The sequence below is a fragment of the Anomaloglossus baeobatrachus genome, chromosome 6 (genome assembly GCF_048569485.1).
Source record: "Anomaloglossus baeobatrachus isolate aAnoBae1 chromosome 6, aAnoBae1.hap1, whole genome shotgun sequence".
Lineage (NCBI taxonomy): Eukaryota > Metazoa > Chordata > Amphibia > Anura > Aromobatidae > Anomaloglossus > Anomaloglossus baeobatrachus.
In genome coordinates this window covers 246,232,918-246,259,451 of record NC_134358.1, presented here as the reverse complement: position 1 = coordinate 246,259,451, position 26,534 = coordinate 246,232,918, and the positions used below count along the sequence as shown (strand labels likewise).

At 46.3% G+C, this 26,534-nt stretch overlaps 1 protein-coding gene across 2 annotated transcripts in view; it reads left to right on the top strand.

Moving 5' to 3' along the window:
- The window catches only part of RREB1 (ras responsive element binding protein 1), a 112,355-nt gene that overhangs the window by 48,535 nt on the left and 37,286 nt on the right, over positions 1 to 26,534 (top strand). For both annotated transcript variants that reach the window (XM_075314787.1, XM_075314786.1), the window contains exons 2-4: positions 8,927 to 9,047; positions 22,449 to 22,565; positions 22,806 to 23,008. In XM_075314787.1, coding sequence (XP_075170902.1) covers positions 8,969 to 9,047; positions 22,449 to 22,565; positions 22,806 to 23,008 — 399 coding nt within the window. In that variant the 5' untranslated portion in view covers positions 8,927 to 8,968. The remainder of the gene's footprint in view (positions 1 to 8,926; positions 9,048 to 22,448; positions 22,566 to 22,805; positions 23,009 to 26,534) is intronic.

Genomic DNA, 26,534 nt, shown 5'->3' with positions numbered 1-26,534 from the left:
GTGAGGATTCACATGTGTGCAGTTAGAGTGACTGCAGACTTGTTCCCCAAGTCTTGGCAATCCCTTTAGAAGTCCATGAAACCAGTGTACACAAAAAAATTACATTTGTAAATGTATATGCTCCAAAACTTAGCATCATCGTGCACAAACTGCATACTTGCGGTCACTTATCCGCCAGCACAGGAGAATACTTACAGTGCACACATTGCGCACTGTGAGGATTCACAAGTCTGCAGTCACATTGTGTGGCTGTAGATTTGCGCCCCAATGTGTCATCTCCAGGTTGCAGCAGTAGAGCCACCTGCTGCACATACCCATCTGTCCTAATGATATTGTAGGACCAGTTTCTGTGTGTGCCATTTACTACAATAATTAACTTCCCAGACAAAATTGTCATTTTCTAAACATATTTAGGTTTTTATTTATAATGATGTCTCCTTTCATTATTTAATTTTTTGATTTCTGGAGAACCATTTTAATGATACAGCAATTCTGGAGCATCGTTTCCTAAAACTCTTGTGGTGTTCCCTTGTTATTCCTCCTTCAAAACTATGAATAAAAAAATCTACAAGTGGGTGTTACTGGTACTTTTCTCAGGAGGGTGTCCTTCCTTACCCATGGCTGGGAAATGGGGTAACGGGATAGTGTAAAGTCTGAGACGCCCCAAATAGTCATTTCATGGAGAGTAGTACTTGTATTTACTAATACTGACATTTCAGGATAGTGGACAAGCTCTCTTCCAAGATTAAATATCCTATTCCAATATATAGTATATATAATATAATATATAATATAATATATAGCAGGTGTAGTAGTAGTAATAATAATAATAATAATAATACCTCCAATTAGAAATGTAGTATAGTTCTCCCAATAAGCTATGTCTCTTACCTCATGTGCAGGGCATTGCAGCTTAGATATCCATGCTTACAACCTCTCATATAGTGACAATTAGGCTGCTTTCACACATCCGGTTTTTCCTGTGCGGCACAATCCAGCGCTTTGCAGAAAATACGCAACCGTTTTTTTTGCCGCCGGTTGCGTTTTTTTTTTGCATAGACTTACATTAGTGCCGTATTGTGCCGCATGGGACAATGGACATGGACATTCCGTCTGTTTTTTGCCGCATGCAGCAGATTTAGCCGATGCGGCGGCCGGATGGAACGTTGCCTGGCACGTTTTTTTGTTCGGCAGAAAAAACCGCATCGCGCCGCATCCGGCCGATGCGGCACAGTTTGCAATGCATACCTATGGACGCCGCATGCGTCGTCCTGCGGCAAACGCCGCAGCCGGCCGCCGCATACGTTTTTTTTCCACTGTGCATGCTCAGTAGCCTGCCGCAAGCGGCAAAAAACGGACGGGCCGCATGTAAAAAACTTATGCAAAGGATGCGGTTTTGTCGACGCATCCGTTGCATAGGTTTTAAGCCGGATTGGCCGGCTCTGCTAAAACTGGAGGTGTGAAAGCAGCCTTAGTTGCTTGTGGTTGTAACCATGATCCTTAGCTGCAATGTCCTGCACATGAGGGAAGAGACATGGCTATATCAGGAGAACTATACTACATTTCTAATTGGATGTATTTGCTAATATTCTTACTATTACTCCTACTATGTATTGGGATAGGATCTTGGAGATGGGAATAACCTTTTAAGTGCCTTTTAACATCTAATGTCTCATTGGTATATACATATTCACGTGTTGTGGGGGTAATATTAGTAAGGTTTTGCAGAAAAAAATCTTAGAAATATATGATTTTTGTTTTAAGAGTGAATATAAATACTGTGTTAGATTTACTCCTAGGCCCATTGTTGTAGAACATCCAGTTAACTGTTTGCAGTCGTTTTTTTGCCTCTGGAAGGACAGGCCATAATTCTTCCTTTTATTGTTCTAGTCTTGTGGAGCAGCGTTGAAGTCTATATTCCTATTAGCGTGACTGTAATTATGTACAACGTCAGATTATAGGCCAAAGAGAGCTTTGTAAATGAATGGGGGTCTGGGATTGGCTGGAGTGCAGGGTGTTAATCTCCCCAGAGTGCACTGGTTTTCACACATTCCATAAGAGAACAGCTCTGCTGAGTAAAGGAAGGCACTTCTGTCAAGGAAACGCGTTCTAAGAACGCAGACCAACGCAGTGCTCCTGATTGAGGACAATTCTGACGCCTGCGTTCTTCCTTCATTGATTTTTACTTTTTTTTTTCTTTTCTTTTTGTACTTTTTTCCCATCATAGCTGACCAATTTTGCCCTTTTACACAGATTTAATAGTCCATACTAATTGATTTTTTTCCAGAGCTGAAATCCATAAGCGGTACCACTGAGGTTTTGTTTTCTAGAAGCGATTGTAGCTTTGGTGCGATCTAATAATCAATAGTGGGTAACGCTCTACCCTTGTCACAAGAATGCACCTCCCGCGCTAGGATGGGCTCTTATCTCTGATGAGAAGAGAAGGGTTGGGTCCTGGTTTACAAGGAAACTAAAGAAAAGCATCAGCAGAGGCCGAGCTGCTCCAGGTTTACACCGGCTATTGCTTCATCTGCATATAATCATTAGCCCTTACTGCAGAGAATACAAGGCAAAGTACATTCAGCCCTCTTTTTGTATGAAGTCATTTTTCATCTTCGTGTACAGTCAGGGCCAGAAATATTTGGACAGGGACACAAGTTTTGTTATTTTAGCTGTTTACAAAAACCTGTTCAGAAATACAATTATATATATAATATGGGCTGGAAGTGCACACTCCCAGCTGCAATATGAGAGTTTTCACATCCAAATCGGAGAAAGGGTTTAGGAATCATAGCTCTGTAATGCATAGCCTCCTCTTTTTCAAGGGACCAAAAGTAATTGGACAAGGGACTCTAAGGGCTGCAATTAACTCTGAAGGCGTCTCCCTCGTTAACCTGTAATCAATGAAGTAGTTAAAAGGTCTGGGGTTGATTACAGGTGTGTGGTTTTGCATTTGGAAGCTGTTGCTGTGACCAGACAACATGCGGTCTAAGGAACTCTCAATTGAGGTGAAGCAGAACATCCTGAGGCTGAAAAAAAAGAAAAAATCCATCAGAGAGATAGCAGACATGCTTGGAGTAGCAAAATCAACAGTCGGGTACATTCTGAGAAAAAAGGAATTGACTGGTGAGCTTGGAAACTCAAAAAGGCCTGGGCGTCCACGGATGACAACAGTGGTGGATGATCGCCGCATACTTTCTTTGGTGAAGAAGAACCCGTTCACAACATCAACTGAAGTCCAGAACACTCTCAGTGAAGTAGGTGTATCTGTCTCTAAGTCAACAGTAAAGAGAAGAGTCCATGAAAGTAAATACAAAGGGTTCACATCTAGATGCAAACCATTCATCAATTCCAAAAATAGACAGGCCAGAGTTAAATTTGCTGAAAAACACCTCATGAAGCCAGCTCAGTTCTGGAAAAGTATTCTATGGACAGATGAGACCAAGATCAACCTGTACCAGAATGATGGGAAGAAAAAAGTTTGGAGAAGAAAGGGAACGGCACATGATCCAAGGCACACCACATCCTCTGTAAAACATGGTGGAGGCAACGTGATGGCATGGGCATGCATGGCTTTCAATGGCACTGGGTCACTTGTGTTTATTGATGACATAACAGCAGACGAGAATAGCCGGATGAATTCTGAAGTGTACCGGGATATACTTTCAGCCCAGATTCAGCCAAATGCCGCAAAGTTGATCGGACGGCGCTTCATAGTACAGATGGACAATGACCCCAAGCATACAGCCAAAGCTACCCAGGAGTTCATGAGTGCAAAAAAGTGGAACATTCTGCAATGGCCAAGTCAATCACCAGATCTTAACCCAATTGAGCATGCATTTCACTTGCTCAAATCCAGACTTAAGACGGAAAGACCCACAAACAAGCAAGACCTGAAGGCTGCGGCTGTAAAGGCCTGGCAAAGCATTAAGAAGGAGGAAACCCAGCGTTTGGTGATGTCCATGGGTTCCAGACTTAAGGCAGTGATTGCCTCCAAAGGATTCGCAACAAAATATTGAAAATAAAAATATTTTGTTTGGGTTTGGTTTATTTGTCCAATTACTTTTGACCTCCTAAAATGTGGAGTGTTTGTAAAGAAATGTGTACAATTCCTACAATTTCTATCAGATATTTTTGTTCAAACCTTCAAATTAAACGTTACAATCTGCACTTGAATTCTGTTGTAGAGGTTTCATTTCAAATCCAATGTGGTGGCATGCAGAGCCCAACTCGCGAAAATTGTGTCACTGTCCAAATATTTCTGGACCTAACTGTATATGTATAGCATTGAAAAACTGACAGCTATTCAGGCCTCCAATCCAATTCTTTTCCATTGTGTTTTTAGTAAAGTAACATACAAACATATACATATTGTTAGATGGGACTGTATTATAGCCGTTTTATAATACCATCATAGTAATGAATTTTTTTTTATACACTGTAAGTCAGTAATTCAAGGTGTGTATTTTCACATGAGCATTCAAGACCATGCAGGTTTTATCACATGCTCCGTTTCGCACTGGAGGTCACCTGTTAAGAAAGCATGTCATTCTGCTTTACACATCTGGATTACAAGCTGCGGCTTAAAGAGTTATTCCCAAATCTAGCTGCCAGGTAGGAGATAATTAACGGACTGCTAGGGGTCCAACAGCTGGACCCTCTATCTAGCCAAATAACTACAAAAATGGGACATATTTGTCAAAGCTAATAAAAAAATGTAATTTTTCACCGCAACCAATCACAGAGCAGCTTTCATTTTAAAGGGAACCAACCATCAGGATTTTCATATATAAAGTAAAGCCAGTGCTATACTGGTTCTAGGATGCTGAATATGACCATAGCTTTTGTTCAGATGTTTTATTTCAGAAATATGTGCAAGTAAAGTTCCAGCAATGCACTGCTATTTGATTGACAGGTGCAACAGGAAGGGAATATGTAGGTTGGGTCTTCCTATCTATTCCCGCTCTTGTCAGTCTGCCTGCGCCAGAATTAACGTCTATGACGGCGACAGGGGGACGAATGCCAGGCAGCAGAGAGGGGCGGGAATAGATAGCAAGACCCGACCCACATATTCCCTTCCTGTTGCACCTGTCAATCCAAGTAGCTGAAATTTTGTTTTCTATAATCACAAAAGACCAGTTTTTCTTTTAAACTGTTATAATAAATGAGACTCAGTGTTTCTAAAAGGCCTGGCATTGGTTTTCCCTGATTCTTAAAGGATCCAACCACTTTTGGATTATTTTTGTTTTTTTTGTTAAATAGAACAAACACCTGAAATAAGTTGATTATCTGGTGAATTGGAATCTGGCAAAAAGTGTTCAATTCATCTGCAGTCCCTCTACAGGTCAATAAAGAACTACATGGAACCCATTGAAATTGATAGGCATTCTCTCTAATGTGAGAATATGTGGCTTGCTCCAGCAACTTTCTTTGTAGCTATTCTCCTCCTCTATGAATTTGTAAGTCCCTTAAAGGGTTATTCAGCTTGGTCTTTCAAACAAATTTAGGATTATTTTTGATATAGATTTAAACGGGACTGTTCACTGGATGTTTTAACTTAAAATGACACCACCTCCCTCCAATTGCCACTGATTCTGGAACAGGTTTTCTTTCTCTGTGCCCTTTGGTTCCTAAATTTTGTATACCAGGTTTTAAACATGCAAATTTTCCCTTTTAACTATAACTGCTGGGCGCACAACACAAAACTTCTCTGTGAGTGTTTGCTTTTTCTCCTTTGTGACATTGCTGTGTTTTGATTGGCCAAAGTGATAGAGGGGAAAAAAAAATCAAACGCCTACAGAGAAGGTCACAGCTGCAGCCTGGCTCAGCATGTTCTCCTGAGGGAAGTTTATCTAATGTGCACTGTTGCATTGCCATTTGCCGCGACTCTTGCGGCTGTTGGAGAGCCTGTGAGCAACAGAACATCACTTGTAACACAGTGGCATCTCTAGCCCTGCTGCTTCCCCGTGGCCAGCACTCCAGTAGCAGGAGGGGAGGTAGCGACTGCACAGAAGGAACATCTTGAGCCAAGCTGCATCTATGACTGCTTCTATGCAGGTGTTTCCCTTTTATGATGCTCGTGTGTTTTGTTTTGATTGGCCAGTTTCATAGAGGAGAAAAAGCAAACGCCCACAAAAGTTCTGTGGTATATGCCCAGTTTGTTAAAGGGAACCTGTCACCACTTTTTTGGTGTATAAGCTGCAGCCACCACCACCGGGCTCTTATATACAGCATTCTAACATGCTGTATATAACAGCCCAGGCCGCTGTGTAGAACATAAAAAACCCCACTTTATAATACTCACCTAGAAGGTCGCTCCAGTGCAGACTGGTCGACTGGGCGTCTCTGTTCTCTGGGACCGGCGCCTCCCCTTTCGGCCATTTTTGTTCTCCTTCTGAAGCCGGCGTGCATGACGCGTCCTACATCATACACACTCGCCGGCACTGAGGTCCTGCGCAGGTGCACTTTGATCTGCCCTGCTCAGGACAGAGCAAAGTATTGTAGTGCGTCTGTGTAGGCCCTCAATGCTGGCTAGTGTGCATGATGTAGGACGCGTCATGCACGCCGGCTTCAGAAGGAGCACCAAGGTGGCCGAAAGAGGAGGCACTGGTCCGGGAGAACGGAGACACCTATCCGATCCGTCTGCACCGGAACAACCTTCTAGGTAAGTATTATAAAGTGATTTTTACGTTTTACACAGCGGCCTGTGCTCTTATATACAGCATGCTAGAATGTTTTACATAAGAGCCCACTGGTGGTGGCCGCAGCTTATAGGCCCCAAATCTGGTGACAGGTTCCCTTTTAAAGGGTAAATCTTTGCAATTTTCATCTTTATTATCTGAGGATATAACTTTACTATGCAGGGTGAATGAAAAAACTAACAAAAAACTGTTCTAGAATCAGTGCAGCAGCAGCAATTGGAGGAGGTGCTCAGTGTAAATTAACTCCAAGGGTCTGTGTAATCAATGGGTCATTTTCTTATTACACATTTCCATTAAGAACCTGGTTACAGATTATATGACATGTATGGGGGTGACTGGATTCATTTTGCTGCTAGTAACTAATCTTGGTGCAAACAATGAAGAGTATTTTTTGGTCATCATCTATTCTGGCTTCCTCTTTATTTTGTGAACTTTGACTAGGAATGTGTTGTAGCATCCTTAGGCGCTCACATGACAAACCAGAAGTACAGCATTTATCTGTCTCTGTCACAATTCTGGTGGGGAGAAAATAATTTATTTGCAAAATACATCCGTGTAGCGTCTTGCAGGAGTGTTGTGCTTGTACACCATCAACAAGCAATGTTTTCATGGGGAAGTGGCATCTGTTCAAAATGGGGGTTATTTGTCTCCATAAGATCTTCAGGGCCTTAAATTAAGGGAATACAACATTGTGTGTACTATATCCATCTTGATTAGATAATATCCATAGGATGTAGCCTACATAGCACAGCTGAAGACTCATTGGTTAGATCACTGAGATGAGAAAAGTGAATGTGTTACTCTTAAAGGGAACCGGTCACCAGATTTGGGGCCTATAAGCTGCGGACACCACCAGTGGGCTCTTTTTATATAAAGCATTGTAACATGCTGTATATAAGAGCGCAGGCTGCTGTGTAGAACGTAAAAATGATTTTATAATACTTACCTAAACGGTCGGTGCGGTGCAGATGGGTGTCTCCGTTGTCCCGGGAGACTCCTCTTTCGGCCATCTTTGTCCTCCTTATTCTGAAGCCTGGGTGCATGATGCCTCCTACGTAATGCACACAGGCTGGCATTGAGGTCCTGAGCAGGGCAGGTCAAAGTATTGCGCATGATCAGGACCTCAATGCCAGCCTGTGTGGATGACGTAGGACTCCTCATGCACCCAGGTGTCAGAAGAAGGAGGACAAAGATGGCTGAAAGAGGAGGCGCTGCACCCGGACAACAGAGACACCCATCCGACCAGTCTGCACCGTACCGACCGTTTAGGTGAGTATCATAAAGTCATTTTTACGCTCTACACAACGGCCTTATATACAACATTCTAACATACTATATATAAGAGCCCACTGGTAGTTGCCACAGCTTATAGTCACCAAATCTGGTGACAGGTTCCCTTTAAGCTTGATTTAAAATGGTTTCAAGTGGTCTTACAACATTAAATGTTACAATAAAATGTGAAAAAAAAATACTCCACTTTTTTGGGGATTCATTTTATTGATCCCCACCTCTCCGGAGGCAGCCTGGTCCTTGGGAGTACGTCCAGTGATTGTCTTCTGTAACCCTAGGTCTGTTATTTAAAAGGCTATATTCATGTTCTTTAATGGGTATAAATGTAGACACAAGCAACTTGGCAATTTGTTGGTTGCCTAAAATTCTTTCTGTTCTTAAGAAGAGGAGTTTGATTTTATCTACTCCTCGTTGCCTAGGAAACTGACCACTTCTACAGTCTAGCATCAGTGGCCGAACATGTGAAGTGTTTACAAGCTGTTCATATAGAACTTGTAAGCGCTGGTTGGATTGCAGGAGTGCAATCTTTGCTTCTGATCCAGCCAGCTTCAGAGTCCATTCAATCCCCGCAATGTTGCCACTGGGCCAAACTATAAATTAAGCAGGGTCTAGAAGGATGCCTGGAGAATAGTGTCCTGCAGGAGATTAATACTGGCCTTTTTAAGGTCCCTGTTTAGAGGGGTGTCAGTCTTTCTATGTTACATTATGCCATGTAACACAGGATATATTTGAAGTATTCCTAAAGTTAGAAATTTCCGATGCATCACCATTATATAAACATTGGTAGTACATGAAGACCACCACGACAATAACCATTACTGGTCTGTACTAGGACAGCGTTCCGCACCAATGTGGCCATATTTCTTGTATGATGTGATTCCTTTCTTACCACAGAATGCACATGCTAAGTCAATGTTTTGTCTTGTCTTCCGCAGGCTGCAGTACATTGGTGCCCAGCTGGAGGAAGGATTGAAGGGATGTTGCCAGCGAGTTTTTCAGCCGGGCCCTGCCAGTTCCAGCCTTTCCAACAGCCAGGGAGCAGCCTGGTTGCTGAAGGTCAGTTGTAAAAAAACTTCCTGGATCCATCATGTCCTCTTCTCATTTATAACTACTTCTGTCATTCAGCAAAATCTATCATCTCGCATAACCTGTCACCGAAAAAGAATGCAATCTTTTTTTCAATGTAACTGCCCCAACGCTGCATACTTGGTCAATGACACACGACGTGACAGCCAGCCTCTGATGCTAATGAGAGTAATTGGTGACAATTTGATGATCTGTATTGCGGAACCTTATGTATTATGTGTCCATTCTAATCACAAGTGTCATGTAATGACAGGAGCACAGTAATAACGTAATCTGTTCTGGAGATGAACAAAATAATTGTAAGAAATAAAATTTCATTTTTTTTTCATGGTTGGTGATATCCTCTCGGAAAGTGATTTCGTGCTAAGAAATGACTGACTCCAAAACCAAAGTATTGACTATACTATTTTACATATGTCTGTGCCTTACTTGATCGTAGCATCAGTTATGGAGAGGATGTAAGTTAGGCCGGGGCCACACGGGGCTCTACTGCGATGCTCGCATGACACTCGGCTCGCGCTGGCTGCACAGCAGGAGCCGAGTGTCATGCTAGTATCCATGCGACTGAGGTCCAACCGTGCGAGCGGACCTCAGCTGCAGGGGGCCGCCGGCACTGAGGAGGGGCGGGCCAGCGCTGCGGAGGGGCGGGCCGGCACGGAGGAGGGGAGGGAGGGATTTCTCTCCCTCTCTCCTCCATAGCCGGCTATTGCAATTATCGCTCTGCACGTGCAGTACACCGGTGTACCGCGAGTGCGGTGCGATTTTTCTCTGGCCCCATTCACTTGAATGGGTGCGAGAGAAAACAGTCTCGCATTACAATCGCAGCATGCTGCAATTGTTTTCTTTGTCCGAGTAGGGCTGAGAAAATAATCGCTCATGTGCGCTGACACACAGGCTAGAATTGGTCCAAGTGGAATGCGATGTTTTATCACACTGCACTCGCACCGATTTTCTCGCCGTGTAGCTTAGGCTTAATGGATGCAGTTGGGTGGCTATGACAAACTAGGGTTGTAGAATGGACCCATTTTTCTCTTAAAAGGAATTTGTGACCAGGTTTTTGCCACTTAATCTGAGAGCAGCATAATGTAGGGGCAGAGATCCTGATTCCAACGATGTGTCACTTTTAGTATAGTTTTGATAAAATCACTGTTTAATCAGCATTAGAAGACTACTTGGCGTGCTGCAGGTAGACCAGCATATTTATGAGCTCTGCTAGATCTGCAGCAGAGAAATAATTGATTTTTATCAAAATGACAGCAAACCACTCCGTAAGTGACACATCACTGGAATCAGGGTCTCTGTCTCTACATTATGCTGCTCTCAGATGGGGCAGCAAACACCTGGTGACAGATTCCCTTTAAGCTTTACTTCGCTTTAGTGTTTAGGATAGCTTACTTGGGCTTCTATCCATTTGTGTCTGTCAAGTTTCCATTCAGCCAATGGCTATCTTTTCTGGCCCCACATGGATGCTTGGCTTTGCATTTGTTTTCAAAGGGAGAGGGGTAAAAAGTTGTTGCACACTCCTATGGCAGCAGCTATCTCTTTTCGAAGCAAAGCATCAGGCCCTGATATTCAACCAGACTGATTCTTTTCACCCCTGAAATCATTAGAGAGAAAATCCGGATGCCTCCATATACATGATTGTCGTGGAAATTGGTGGGTTTGGCTGAAATTAAAGGGGTATTCCTATCTCCAAGATGTAGTAGGTGTCATAATTTTAGCAAATACCTTCAATTAGAAATGTAGTATAATCCTCCTGATTAGCCATGTTGCTTACCTTTTGTGACAGTTGCTAATGTAATGCCCTGCACATCAAGAAAGCGACATTGCTAATCAGGAGAACTATACAACATTTCTAATTGGAGATATTTGCTAATATTATTACTATTACACCTTCTATTCTTATGATAGAGTTAGAAGGGGTATTCCCATCTTCAAAATCCTATCATCAGCAAATGACCTATTCAGGGCTGTATTTTGCCTTCATGCTGCCCTAGGCACTTTAAGTGGTCGCGCCCCTTAGTGACAACGTAAAACTGAGTTTTCGCACACGACATCTGTTTAAGGCAGATCTACTCTGTAGCACACTTTAAAAAGTATCAATAAGAAACGAACCCCCCCCCCCAATGAGAATCACCACAGGCACATCAAAACATAGCATGAGTATAAAATATTCCCACCACACCGTCCCCACTTATATACTGTGACTGTGACACTGCCCCTAATAAACTAAAACACCACACTGCCCTCCCTTATAAACTACTGTATATGCACCACACCTTCCTCGATTATGAAATATGATCTGTACACTGTGAGGAGGGAGCAGCATGATGTGAGGACAATGTCCCATGCATGCTGCCCCCTCCTCACAATGTCCCATGCATGCTGCCCCCTCCTCACAATGTCCCATGCATGCTGCTCCCTCCTCACAATGTCCCATGCATGCTGCCCCCTCTTCACAATGTCCCATGCATGCTGCTCCCTCCTCACAATGTCCCTTGCATGCTGCCCCCTCCTCACAATGTCCCATGCATGCTGCTCTCTCTTCACAATGTCCCATGCATGCTGCGCCCTCTTCACAATGTCCCATGCATGCTGCTCCCTCCTCACAATGTCCCATGCATGCTGCCCCCTCCTCACAATGTCCCATGCATGCTGCCCCCTCCTCACAATGTCCCATGCATGCTGCCCCCTCTTCACAATGTCCCATGCATGCTGCTCCCTCCTCACAATGTCCCACGCATGCTGCCCCTCCTCACAATGTCCCATGCATGCTGCTCCCTCCTCACAATATCCCATGAATGCTGCTCCCTCCTCACAATGTCTCATGCATGCTGCTCCCTCCTCACAATGTCTCATGTATGCTGCTCCCGCCTCACAATGTCCCATGCATGCTGCTCCCTCAGCACAATGTCTCATGCTTGATACTCCCTCCTCAGTGTCCCATGCATGCTGCTCCCTCCTCACAATGTCCCATGCATGCTGCGCCCTCTTCACAATGTTCCATGCATGCTGCTCCCTCCTCACAATGTCCCATGCATGCTGCCCCCTCCTCACAATGTCCCATGCATGCTGCCCCCTCCTCACAATGTCCCATGCATGCTGCTCTCTTCTCACAATGTCCCATGCATGCTGCCCCCTCTTCACAATGTCCCATGCATGCTGCTCCCTCCTCACAATGTCCCATGCATGCTGCCCCTCCTCACAATGTCCCATGCATGCTGCCCCTCCTCACAATGTCCCATGCATGCTGCTCCCTCCTCACAATATCCCATGAATGCTGCTCCCTCCTCACAATGTCTCATGCATGCTGCTCCCTCCTCACAATGTCTCATGTATGCTGCTCCCGCCTCACAATGTCCCATGCATGCTGCTCCCTCAGCACAATGTCTCATGCTTGATACTCCCTCCTCAGTGTCCCATGCATGCTGCTCCCTCCTCACAATGTCCCATGCATGCTGCGCCCTCTTCACAATGTTCCATGCATGCTGCTCCCTCCTCACAATGTCCCATGCATGCTGCCCCCTCCTCACAATGTCCCATGCATGCTGCCCCCTCCTCACAATGTCCCATGCATGCTGCTCTCTTCTCACAATGTCCCATGCATGCTGCCCCCTCTTCACAATGTCCCATGCATGCTGCTCCCTCCTCACAATGTCCCATGCATGCTGCCCCTCCTCACAATGTCCCATGCATGCTGCCCCTCCTCACAATGTCCCATGCATGCTGCTCCCTCCTCACAATATCCCATGAATGCTGCTCCCTCCTCACAATGTCTCATGCATGCTGCTCCCTCCTCACAATGTCTCATGTATGCTGCTCCCGCCTCACAATGTCCCATGCATGCTGCTCCCTCAGCACAATGTCTCATGCTTGATGCTCCCTCCTCACAGTGTCCCATGCATGCTGCTTCCTCCTCACAATGTCCCATGCATGCTGCCCCCTCCTCACAATGTCTCATGCATGCTGCCCCCTCCTCAGTGTCCCATGCATGCTGCCCCCTTCTCACAATGTCCCATGCATGCTGCCCCCTCCTCACAATGTCTCATGCATGCTGCCCCCTCCTCAGTGTCCCATGCATGCTGCCCCCTTCTCACAATGTCCCATGCATGCTGTCCCTCTCCATGAGCTCCTAATGCTGCCTTCCTCTTTTCCATAATGAGACCTTCATGTTGCCCCACTCATGCTAAGACCACCACACTAACGCTTATGCTGAGACCCCCACACACACACACTACCCCACTCTTGATATTGACTCCCCTACATTGCTCCACTCCATACTGATCCCACACATGCTGCCCCTTCTTCACAATGAGCTCCCAATGCTGCCCCCTCTTATTCTGAGTCCTTACACTCCCCCCACCCAATCGATTTTGTCATTGCCCTATCCCTCATCCCTTGTCCTCTGTCTCTAGCATTAGCCCCTCTCTCCCACTCCCCCAGCATCAGCCTCTCTCCCCCAGCATCAGCCTCTATCTTCCCTCAGCATCAGCCTCTCTCCCCCAGTCTCAGCCTTTGCCTCCCTCCAGCCTCAGCCTGCCCCAGTCTCCGCCTCAGCCTCCCTCCAACCTCCCTCCAGTCTCAGCCTCAGCCTCCCTCAAGTCTCAGCCTCCCTCCAGTCTCAGCCTCAGCCTCCCTCCAGCCTCCCCCCAGTCTCAGCCTCAGCCTCCCTCCAGTCTCAGCCTAAGCCTCCCTCCAGCCTCCCCCCAGTCTCAGCCTCAGTCTCCCTCCAGCCTCCCCCCAGTCTCAGCCTCCCTCCAGTCTCAGCTTCTGCCTCCCTCCAGCCTCCCCCCAGTCTCAGCCTCCCTCCAGCCTCCCCCCAGTCTCAGCCTCCCTCCAGCCTCCCCCCAGTCTCAGCCTCCCTCCAGCCTCCCCCCAGTCTCAGCCTCCCTCCAGCCTCCCCCCAGTCTCAGCCTCCCTCCAGCCTCACCCCAGTCTCAGCCTCACCCCAGTCTCAGCCTCCTTCCAGCCTCCCCCCAGTCCCAGCCTCTGCCTCCCTCCAGCCTCCCCCAAGTCTCAGCCTCTGCCTCCCTCCAGACTCCCCCCAGTCTCTGCCTCTGCCTCCCTCCAGCCTCCCCCCAGTCTCTGCCTCTGCCTCCCTCCAGCCTCCCCCCAGTCTCTGCCTCTGCCTCCCTCCAGCCTCCCCCCAGTCTCTGCCTCTGCCTCCCTCCAGCCTCCCCCCAGTCTCTGCCTCACTCCAGCCTCCCCCCAGTCTCTGCCTCTGCCTCCCTCCAGCCTCCCCCCAGTCTCTGCCTCTGCCTCCCTCCAGCCTCCCCCCAGTCTCTGCCTCTGCCTCCCTCCAGCCTCCCCCCCAGTCTCAGCCTCTGCCTCTCTCCAGCCTCCCCCCAGTCTCTGCCTCTGCCTCCCTCCAGCCTCCGCCCAGTCTCTGCCTCTGCCTCCCTCCAGCCTCCCCACAGTCTCTGCCTCTGCCTCCCTCCAGCCACCCCCCAGTCTCTGCCTCTGCCTCCCTCCAGCCTCCCCCCAGTCTCAGCCTCTGCCTCTCTCCAGCCTCCCCCCAGTCTCTGCCTCTGCCTCTCTCCAGCCTCCCCCCAGTCTCTGCCTCTGCCTCCCTCCAGCCTCCCCCCAGTCTCTGCCTCTGCCTCCCTCCAGCCTCTCCCCAGTCTCTGCCTCTGCCACCCTCCAGCCTCCCCCAGTCTCTGCCTCTGTCTCCCTCCAGCCTCCCCCCAGTCTAAGCCTCTGCCTCCCTCAAGCCTCCCCCCAGTCTCAGCCTCTGCCTCCCTCCAGCCTCCCCCCAGTCTCTGCCTCTGCCTCCCTCCAGCCTCCCTCCAGTCTCTGCCTCTGCCTCCCTCCAGCCTCCCTCCAGTCTCTGCCTCTGCCTCCCTCCATTCTCCCCCCAGTCTCTGCCTCCCTCCAGCCTCCCCCCAGTCTCTGCCTCTGCCTCCCTCCAGTCTCTGCCTCTGCCTCCCTCCATTCTCCCCCCAGTCTCTGCCTCCCTCCAGCCTCCCCCCAGTCTCTGCCTCTGCCTCCCTCCAGCCTCCCCCCAGTCTCTGCCTCCCTCCAGCCTCCCCCCAGTCTCAGCCTCTGCCTCCCTCCAGCCTCCCCCCAGTCTCAGCCTCTGCCTCCCTCCAGCCTCCCCCCAGTCTCTTCCTCTGCCTCCCTCCAGCCTCCCCCCAGTCTCTTCCTCTGCCTCCCTCCAGCCTCCCCCCAGTCTCTGCCTCTGCCTCCCTCCAGCCTCCCCACAGTCTCAGCCTCTGCCTCCCTCCAGTCTCAGCCTCTGCCTCCCTACAACCTCCCCCCAGTCTCAGCCTCTGCCTCTCTCCAGTCTCAGCCTCTGCCTCCCTCCAGCCTCCCCCCAGTCTCAGCCTCTGCCTCCCTCCAGTCTCTGCCTCCCTCCAGCCTCCCCCCAGTCTCTGCCTCCCTCCAGCCTCCCCCCAGTCTCAGCCTCTGCCTCCCTCCAGCCTCCCCCCAGTCTCTGCCTCTGCCTCCCTCCAGCCTCCCCACAGTCTCTGCCTCTGCCTCCCTCTAGCCTCCCCACAGTCTCTGCCTCCCTCCAGCCTCCCCCCAGTCTCAGCCTCTGCCTCCCTCCAGCCTCCCCCCAGTCTCAGCCTCTGCCTCCCTCCAGCCTCCCCCCAGTCTCAGCCTCTGCCTCCCTCCAGCCTCCCCCCAGTCTCAGCCTCTGCCTCTCTCCAGCCTCCCCCCAGTCTCAGCCTCTGCCTCCCTCCAGCCTCCCCCCAGTCTCTGCCTCTGCCTCCCTCCAGCCTCCCCCCAGTCTCTGCCTCTGCCTCCCTCCAGCCTCCCCCAGTCTCAGCCTCTGCCTCCCTCCAGCCTCCCCACAGTCTCAGCCTCTGCCTCCCTCCAGTCTCAGCCTCTGCCTCCCTCCAGCCTCCCCCCAGTCTCAGCCTCTGCCTCTCTCCAGTCTCAGCCTCTGCCTCCCTCCAGCCTCCCTCCAGTCTCAGCCTCTGCCTCCCTCCAGTCTCAGCCTCTGCCTCCCTCCAGCCTCCCCCCAGTCTCAGCCTCTGCCTCCCTCCAGCCTCCCCCCAGTCTCAGCTTCTGCCTCCCTCCAGCCTCCCCCCAGTCTCAGCCTCTGCCTCCCTCCAGTATCTGCCTTTGCCGCCTCCCCCCCCGCATGCGCAGATCTCCGGTCTGCATTAGAGACACTCCCACGCTCCTTATGAATCCACTTACCTGCTCCAGTGCCCGCCGCCATCTTCCTGGCTCACGTGAGTATCCTCTTCTGACACCGGATTCCATCACGGCGTCCTCCGCGGCGTCCTGCTGTGAGCTCTGCATGTGACGTCCACACAGCAGTGGACGCAGCACAGAGGAAGGAGCTGATTGGCGCGCGCCTGTGACCCCGGAAGTGCAGGCGCCGGCAGTTCCGGGGTCAATCAGCTCCCTGTGCTCGGCGGCCACAAAAAAAAAAATGTAAAAAAAAAAAAAAATTTTTTTTTTTTTTTGCTGCCAGAAGGTGCCGCCCCTCACAATCTGCCGCCCTAGGCACCGGACCACGGGTGCCTAATGGTAAATACGGCCCTGGACCTATTGTTCAAATCAGGCTTTTTGGTTGCATGTATCTTAAAAAATAATTGCACAATGTTTTTTTTTATTTTTTTTCTAAAAAAAAGCCAACCCAACCCATAAAATTGGTAATCTTGCAAATTTCATACTTGCCACTGATTACAATAACAGAAACCTCTCTATATACAGCTGATAACAGCATTCACCATTTACAATAGGCGATATCACACCTGACCCTGCTCCTCCTGCCTTCAAAATGACCTCTGACTGTATATGTTATTTAGATGCTTGAATAAAAAAAAGGTTAAAGTCCGCTCATCGTGGCTAATGATGTACATGTGTTGTTTCCTGAAACAGGAAGTTAGTCTAAAAAGCCTCAGCGGCCAGCGTGAAAATGGCAGGATTTCTAGATTTTATTTTGAATACAGATTGTGATATGAAAAAGAAACAGAAACATCCCCCCCCACCCCCAAAAAAAAAATTAACATAAAAAACACATTTGACAGTGGGTGATTTTTCTGATGATTTTCGCTTTAATCTGCTATGTATGGGTGATCTGACTTTTTGTCATTGTGCATTATCCTGTAAAGCTGCCTAAAGACCACTTCACACATAACGAGATCGTGAACGAGATCGTTGCTACGTCACAGTTTCTGTGACGCAACAACGACTTCACTAGCGATCTTGTCGTGTTTGACATGTACCAACGATCTGCCCCCTGCTGTGAAATCGTTGGTCGATGCTGAACAGCCTGGGCCATTTTTGGCTCGCTGGAGTTCTGCTGGGCAGGATGGATCTGTATGTTTGACACCTAGCTAACTATTTCGTTAACGACCTAGATGAGTGGCGTGTAGTTGCGTCCGCGTTGTATGACAGGGTCCCGACGATTTACGGGTCGCATGCTCGTTCGTAAAGTCGGTGTGTGTGACACCTCACATACGATTTCACCAACGACTCAGCAACGATCCGGAAACTGTGACGTAGTAGCGATCTCGTTCACGATCTCGTTATGTGTGACTGGACCTTAACAAGCCATTTATACTATTAAAGATATTAACAGATCTTTTAAAAAAAAGATTTTTTACAGTCCGTTTTTAATATACAAATAACCTTTTGATTAATTGATGAAGTGTTTGTTACCCCAGACTAGTATTCCCACTCAGCATGCCATCATGCCCTTGTGGGTGTAATAGCATAATTTACAATGACCAGCAATATCATCCAGTTTCTACAAATCTCGCGCATGCACATGGCATCCTTTCCCACAGGTCATTGTCCTCTGAAGCTGGGTGTACACTTCCTGGCTTCAGAGGCACACTGCGCATGTCTGGAAGCAAGGCAGATGGATCTTCTGCCCCTCCCTGGGCTTCAGGCTTCTTCTTTGCTTCCAGACATGTGCGGTGCGCCTCTGAAGCCGGGAAGTGTACACCAAACTTCAGAGGAGCAATGACCTGTGGAAAGGAGAGTCCTACACATGCGCTAGATTTGCAGGGGGCTGGTGATGACGCTGGCTCTTGCAAATCATGCTATCATACCCACAAGGGCGAGGCAGCATGGTGGATGGCAGAACTAGTCTGGGGATAAAAACGACCCACCAACTAATCAAAAGGTTAAGTTGCATATTAAAAACTGACGGTAAAAATACTTTTGTTTGTGTTATCCAGGATAAAGGACTTATTAGGTAGGGTATTTATATAAAAAATATATATATAGAAAATGCAGGTGGTTTGAAGGGCATGGGGACCTGTCAGAGTCCCTTTAAAGGGAATCTGTCACCACATTTTACCTCTGTAAATTAATATAGGAATACAGGTTATAGAATGCTGAAAAAAACATACTTATATGTTTCATATTAGATGCCTTGTTGTGGATAAATCCTCTTTTATCACGTTATATAAATGGGCTCTTCCAGGCTCTGGGGCAGATACTTTTAATCAAAAATCTTTTTACAAATGTGTTATTCACATAACATATGGGGTGGAGGCTGCCTGGAAGATAACTTAACCTCCAGAGATTATTTTATATTGAAGGGGAGTTACCAGTGTGAGACAAGTAACTAACACAGAACAGGAGAAATTAAATTTATCTTGTTGCAAACACATTTGCTACAGCTCTCACAGCTCTGCTATATTGCGACAATATTGTACCACTAGCTGCCTGTGAGATGGAGCTGAAGCTGAGTTGATCCTGCAGATGTGTCCGTTATAATCACACTCGGCTCTGCTGTATTGTACCACTGGCTGCCTGTGAGATGGAAGTGAAAATGAGAGTAACCTGCAGATGTGTCAGTTATATCACACACAGCTCTGCTGTATTGTACCACTATCTGGCTGTGAGATGGAGGCTGAAGCTGAGAGGAACCTACAGATGTGTCAGTTATAATCACACACAGCTCTGCTGTATTGTACCATGGTCTGCCAGTGAGATGGAGGTGAAGTTGAGAAGAACCTGCAGATGTGTCAGTTACAATCACACACAGCTTTGCTATATTGTACCACTATCTGGCTGTGAGATGCAGGCTGAGGCTGAGAGGAACCTACAGATGTGTCAGTTATAATCACACTCAGCTCTGCTGTATTGTACCATGGTCTGCCAGTGAGATGGAGGTGAAGTTGAGAAGAACCTGCAGATGTGTCAGTTACAATCACACACAGCTTTGCTATATTGTACCACTATCTGGCTGTGAGATGGAGGCTGAAGGTAAGAGGAACCAGCAGATGTCAGTTATAATCACACACAGCTCTGCAGTGACATAAGGGGAGCAGAGAGCAGCCATCACATATCGCACTTGTAACGATAACATCACCTCCAGAGCTTACTTTATCTTCCAGGCAGCATGCGCCCCATAGCCTGAAAGAGCTCATTTATATAAAGTGGTAAAAGATGATTTATCCACAAGGCATCTGCTAGGAGGCATACAGGTATGACATTTTTCAGCATTCTATAACCTGTATGCCTATATTAATAGTTTAGATAGGTCACATGTGGCAACAGATTCCCTATAACTTCAACTATGATGTGATGAAAACTGTGCTGTTAGAGCATCTTAGCGACCATGGTGTCCAGGTGTGGAAGTTCCAGTTTCTATTAACGCTGCAGCACGTGGATAGTTAACCGTCGAGTAACAGATCTGAGCTAAACTATGAATTTAAGTAGAAAGGCACCTTTGTCAGCTGTTAAAGAAATGACTCCGCGTAGGGAAACAAAAGGGCCGGTGTCATCACTGCTGGGTTAATTGGCACCCTTATGCATGGAAAACCAGGATGTTTAATCCTTGTACTGCTTCACTGGCTTGCTTGACTTACATGTCACAATTTGCCCAGAACCTTAACACATTGTTGGCTGGAGCATCAGGCAGCATTGGCAGTAAAGGGTTTACTCTGGCTTACATTCACATTCCTGGTGCTGCACTTCCTGATTTCCCCCCCTTCCTGCCCTTCAGCTTGGGACCCTTTCCCCATCTGTTCTTGTGGGATAACTCAGAAGTTGCACACATCAGTATGGGGGGGGATTTGTAATTCCACAGGGTCTATATAATTTTGCGTTCATGCTTCGGTTTCATCTCCATGACTCAGAGTCATGGCTGCAGTTAGTCAGGCGCTGCTTCCCTTCTCACTCCTCCCAACATTTGGGACCCTCCCTGCATCCTCTCGTTTCCTGATTTAGTGTTTCTGAAACAGCAGTAACAGGTCGATTAACATGTCTGAGTGTGGATGTATCCCATCACTCTTGTTTTTATATACGGTATATATATGTGTGTGTGTGTGTGTGTGTGTGTGCGTGTGTGTGTGTGTGTGTATGTATGTATGTATGTATGTATGTATGTGTATATATATATATATAATATATATATATATATATATATATATAATATAAAATCAAACAATGTAGAAAACATATGGCCAGCTCACCATAAAGGAGTTCCTCTTGATGCAGTGGTCGGTGTTCACTTTATATTCTGCAGGGATCCAGGCAGGGAGTGTGCCCTCACAAATAGAAATGTAGGAGAATTAGGATCCAGCAAAAGGACGAAATTTCACCAGAATTTTTAAAAACGTCTTATTTATTAATCCATTGAGTCATATAAAAGTATGAGGAACTCCAATCAATTAATAGCACTCCAGCAAGGGACTACATGTTACAGCACTATGTGCCTTCTTCACGGTCCTACATATATATATGTGTGTGTGTGTGTATACACATTGTTAGTATACTCCTATTTTAGTTTTTCCGCAACCAACTATACATTTGCCGATACAGGTTCTCCATTATTTCATCCTTACACTATAGTTTCTGCTTGCCTCTAAGGCAGACACCGCATTGTGACACCGGACCCTAACCCTTCCAGCAGCTGACTACTTCTGCATTGTAAAAGTTATTTAAGCTGTAGTGCAAGTCTTCAATAAAAAGCTAAATCTAGCCCAAGGAGGGTGTAGTGTGAAGACCGGCTGCGGTCCATTATGTGGATGCAGCCTACAGTCACATTCTGTTCTCGTTAAGGAAATAGATGAAGCAAATGTCTTCCTGTCTTTGCCGAATGGGAAGAAGCCTGTATTGACACTGCAGTGTATGTAGCTTTATGTGTCCGTCATATACGTTTTTCTTTATACGTAAATAAACATAGATTCGTACGTGGTCCAGTAAATTCATCCAATTTTACTTGTCTTATGTGCCCTTTTATTTGTCTGGGTGGTTTAGTGCGTTGAGTATTTTTCCTCAGCTTTGTGTGCCTGAATCATTTAGATGATGTGTGCCGGTCTTTAAAGGAAGCCCTCCATTATAAATTGTGTTCAGTCTGAGGGTAGCATGATACGAAGACTGAATAGGACAAATTGCTGTATAGATTTGTGGGAAACAGTCCAGTATATTTTGTATTCTACTTATTTGAATGGGTTGTCTCCTATTCTTTAATGGGTAGAATTACAAAGCGCTTGTAAAGACAAGCAACTTTCCAAATGCCTTGATATAAAAAATCCTCTCCTTTCTCAAGAATACTGATTTTTTTTTTTTTTTTTTTTATTAGTTTTTGATTGTGTACTGCTCGTTGACTGGGTTTCCTGTCAACATTGTTGTCTTATCAGGCACAGTGCTTTCAAACTTTTGTAAAAAGCTTGTAAGCGCTGCTCTGTAACTGGCAGCTTCACTGGAGCTCACTGTTAGCTGCTGATTCCAGCAGATTCGGGGCCAACCACCGCAGTACTACATTATTGCACTGCCGCTGTTTCAATTGTCACTTTGACAGGAGCGCATCGGTCTTTGGCAAGGAACAAGCCCATGGATCAGTGTACTCCTGCCGAAGAAACAAAGACAACCAAGTTGCCATTATAAAGCTATGTGCCAACGTAGCGTATTTTTATGCAGTTACGCTGCGTATTGCACTGCAGCGTAACTGCATGCGTCCTGCGTCCCCAGCACAATCTATGAAGATTGTGTCTAATCCATACCCACGTTGCGTATTAGAACGCAGTTCCTTGGATGTCACTTCTTTCATGCGCTTTGCATGCAGCCCCCGCTCTGTCTATGGGAGGGGCTGAATCCAGAGCGCATGAAATCGGCTTTTCATTACGGACTGTTTCTGCAGCGATTTGAAGCGCACATGTGCTGTTCAAATCGCTGCAGAAATTTCTGCAGGGACAGAACGCAACGTGGGCACATAGCCTTATTTCCCATATGAGTGTACACATTGACACAGCTGTCAATCACTTATTAGCTCCACCCACTGGACTCCTAAGCATAGAAGAAAAGTTTATTTTCTAAAAGAAATGTTTTAACTGTATCATTTCCCACAAAACTATATATTAACCTGCTCAGCGTCTCCTGCTCTTTTACTATGCTGCTGACAAATCAGACTTCATCTTCCCTTTTAATCCTGACATACTCTTTAATTTGCAGTTTTAGAGAGAGTTGCTGCTGAATCAGCATTCACTGTCTCTGCCACCATCATGACAGATAAAAGTATTAGACCGGACATTCAAGCCACTATGGAGCACATGGCCAAGGAAAATGGAGGTAAGTCAAGTTTTCCTGGTGCCTTATTGTGATTTGCATTGCATACATATTCTTCCTAGGAGCTTTATTTCTGTGCAGGTTAGCTAATGGGAAATCAATGAATTTTACGAAATTTGTATTTATTAGTATAATACATTTTCTCAGTGAAATGGATAACTGGCTTTGAAAACACAAGACCCCAGGAAGTTTTTATTTTGTGCCTTATTTCTCTAAATATCTACGTGCTGGTGTGTTTTACAGCACAGGAAATAACAAGCGCAAAAGATCAGATGAAGCCAGTCAACCTTTTCAATGGTTCAGAGGCCAATGACTTGTCTTCTGTGAATGCAATGATGTCAGCCGTGATGAGCACAACGAATATTGCAGAAAATGGTGTGAACCTGCAGAACACTAAATCACCAGGAAAAGTTCCACCTCCAAACCGGATCGGTAGGAGAAACCAGGTAAGGGTTGGAGTAGTTTTCTGTGTCATCTTTTTGAAGGCCTTACAGCTGAGATACGAGAGCCTTCATAAAGAGCCTTTAACCTTGAGGAAAAACTGTTGTCTTCAGTAATTGCCTTTCCAAGACTTAACAGACGATAAAATTACTGATGACGACAACAGATTTACTTTGCAGACAAGCATTTAGACGGTTAACTCAGTTATCTTCTGTTATAACCCCCTAACCAGATTCCCCATATCTCAGCTTTTCGAGCCTCTTTTTGTGTGTTCTAGTTATATGTGGTACTTTTGGTTGTATTTGATTGATTTTTCGTTATTGGTTTAGTTAAAGGGAACCTGTCATCAGATTTGGTGACTATAAGCTGCAGCCACTACCAGTAGGCCCTTATATACAGTATTCTAGAATACTGTATATAAGAGAGTCCATATGTTTATAACATAAAAATCACTTTTATAATACTCACCTAAGGGGCAGTCCGGTCCAATGGGTTTTGCTGCTCTCCGGTCCGGCACCTCCTCTCTGCTGCAATCACCGTCCTCCTTCTACCCAGTCCAGTATGGATGCCCTGATGAGAGTAGATCAAACTATTACAGTGCGCACACGTAGGCGGTCTTTAACCTTTCCTTGCGCCTGCGTATTACAGTACTTTGATCTACCCTGAGCAGAGCATATCAAGGTGTGCCTGCGCAGGACTGTGTGTGGATGATATAGGACACGTCATCCATACTCGGCTGGGTAGAAGGAGTACTGTGATTGCCACAGAGGAGGTGCCAGACCGGAGAGCAGCGACACCCATCAGACCGGACCACCTTCTAGGTGAGTACTATAAAACTGATTTTTAGGTTACACCGAGCAGCCTGGCCTCTTATGTACAGTATTCTCGAATGCTGTATATAAGAGCTCACTGGTGTTGGCCACAGCTTATAGTCGCCAAATCTGGTGACCGGTTCCCTTTAAAAAAAATAAAAATCCCTGTGCTCCATACATCGTCACTTTGTGCAGCAGTGGTCTTTTGTTCTAGCCCTTCATTCGCTAACGCTTCGGGAAGGTCTCAGGATAGTGATGATGACCGGCATTTTTGCCTTTCCCTCTAATAAGAGATGTTGAAGAGCCAGCTATTATTTGACGCCACTGCCTGCTTAAGGCTATGTGCGCACTTTGCGTATTTGCATGCAGTTACGCTGCGATCTGCACCGCAGCGTAACTGCATGGGTCCTGCATCCCCAGCATAATCAATGAAGATAATGCAGGAGCCGTGCGCATGTGGCGTATTAGAGCGCAGCGCTTAGGCTGCTGCCTGAAGTGCGCGTTCTAAGAAGTGACATGTCACTTCTTACGTGCGCTCTGCATGCAGCTCCTGCTCTGTCTATGGGAGCGGCTGCACTCAGCGCATGAAATCAGCTTTTTTTTTTTTCATTACGGACTGTTTCTGCAGCGATTTTTGAAGCGCACGTGTGCTGTTCAAATCGCTGCAGAAATTTCTGCAGGGACAGTACGCAACGTGCGCACATAGCCTTAACGTGGCAGAAACTGTTGCAATTCGTAAAGCATCTTCCATCACATTTCAGTGTGCTGGTATTAGGAAAGTTTGGACCTCAGTTAATGATAAACTCTTGCGCAAACAGACATTTGCTGTGGCAGCCTGGATTATGTGTCATTCTTCACTTCAAGGTGAACCAGCAATTACTCTCAAGTTTGTTGATCTGCTGATGTAAAGGGAAAAACTACATAAAATACATAAAGTAAAATGAATACAAAAATCATTGTAAAAATATGACATCTGTAATATTTTTTTTTTATTATTATTGGGGCAGGGGTCCAGCACATAAGTTTAGAGGCAGTTTTTGTTTTGTTTTTTTAAAATGCTGTAGTTTATTTTGCTCTCATGGCCGTCTTTGACAGCTAGTGAAGAGTGTGTCCACCTGGGGGTCACAAACAAGGCTGTTCTATGGTGACAAAGAGCTTACACATCCCTTATCTGAGGTTTCATACAATCCATATGGGCCATGTAAGGCTATGTGCACGCAATGCGTTTTTCACGGCGTTTTTGCGCGTTTTTCAGGTGCGTTTTTGGCCTCAAAACTGCATGACTTTGCTTCCCCAGCAAAGTCTATGAGTTTTCATTTTTGCTGTCCGCACACAACTTAAAAAAAAAAATGGACATGTCAATTCTTTCCTGCGTTTTTCTGCGTTTCCCCCCATACAATGCATTGGAAAAACGCAGATAAATGCAGAGATCAAAAACGCACCAAATCGCGGTAAAAACGCATGCGTTTTTTGACGCGTTTTTTTTGCCACGGGTGCGTTTTTGTGCGTTTTTAGTGGCCAAAAATGCAGCGTCAAAAAAACGCAGAGTGTGCACATACCCTAAAGCACTAATCCGGAAGCAACAACTGATGATTCAGATGTAGGTGTATGATCATACAGAAATCTTTTCAGACCAGTTTTGGCATCAGTTTATCTTCGGCATTTTGCTACCAGAAGGAAAAACCGTGGATGGCGGGATATAGGGTAACCATGACTTAGAGGAGGTGCACTTTAAGGCTATGTTCACACAGGGCTTTTTTGGTACGTTTTTTTCTTTTTTCTTGACCAAAACATCATCTTGTGGCAGGAAATCTCCATTGAGTCATCTGTGTTTTTGGTGCGTTTTTTCTACAAAATGGGTTGTATCAATGAAAAATGTTGCAAAAACGCAAAGAATTGACATGCTCATTCTTTGAAATCTGCAGCAAAAACACAGGTATTTGACAAAACAGTCAGGAAAATATCAGCAGGTGTTTGTGTATGTGCATGATATTTCAGAACTCTCATAGACTTTGCTGGGACTGTAAAAAGCAGCGCTTTATTAGCATGGATCTGCATAAAACCAAGGCAAATCTGCAGCTAAAAAACGCAGCAAAAACTTACCAAAATATCCCTGTGTGAACATAGCCTAAAGGGAATGTGTAACCAGAAAATATTGTTACAATTATTTATTTTTTGAAGTTAATTTATGGTTTTGTTATTCTTGTCATATCACAAGCTTTACAGGGTGGGACATTTATATGGATAAACCTAAATAAAATGGGAATGGTTGGTGATATCAACTTCCTGTTTGTGGCTCATTAGTATATGGGAGGGGGGAAACTTTTACCCTCTTCTCCCACTCTTGACACTGATAGCAACACCACAGAAGAAATGCTAGCACAGGCTTCCAGTATCCGTTGTTTCAGATGCTGCACATCTTGTATCTTCACAGCATAGACAATTGCCTTCAGATGACCCCAAAGATAAAAGTCTAAAGGGGTCAGATCGGGAGACCTTGGTGGCCATTCAACTGGCCAACGATGACCAATCCACGTTCCAGGACACTGTTCATGTAGGAATGCTTGGGCCTGACACCCATAATGTGGTGGTGCACCATCACAGGTCCGAGCATCCTACATGAACAGTTTCCTGGAAAGTGGATTGGTCATCATGGTCCAGTTGAATGGCCACCAAGGTCTCCCGATCTGACCCACTTCGATTTTTATCTTTGGGGTCA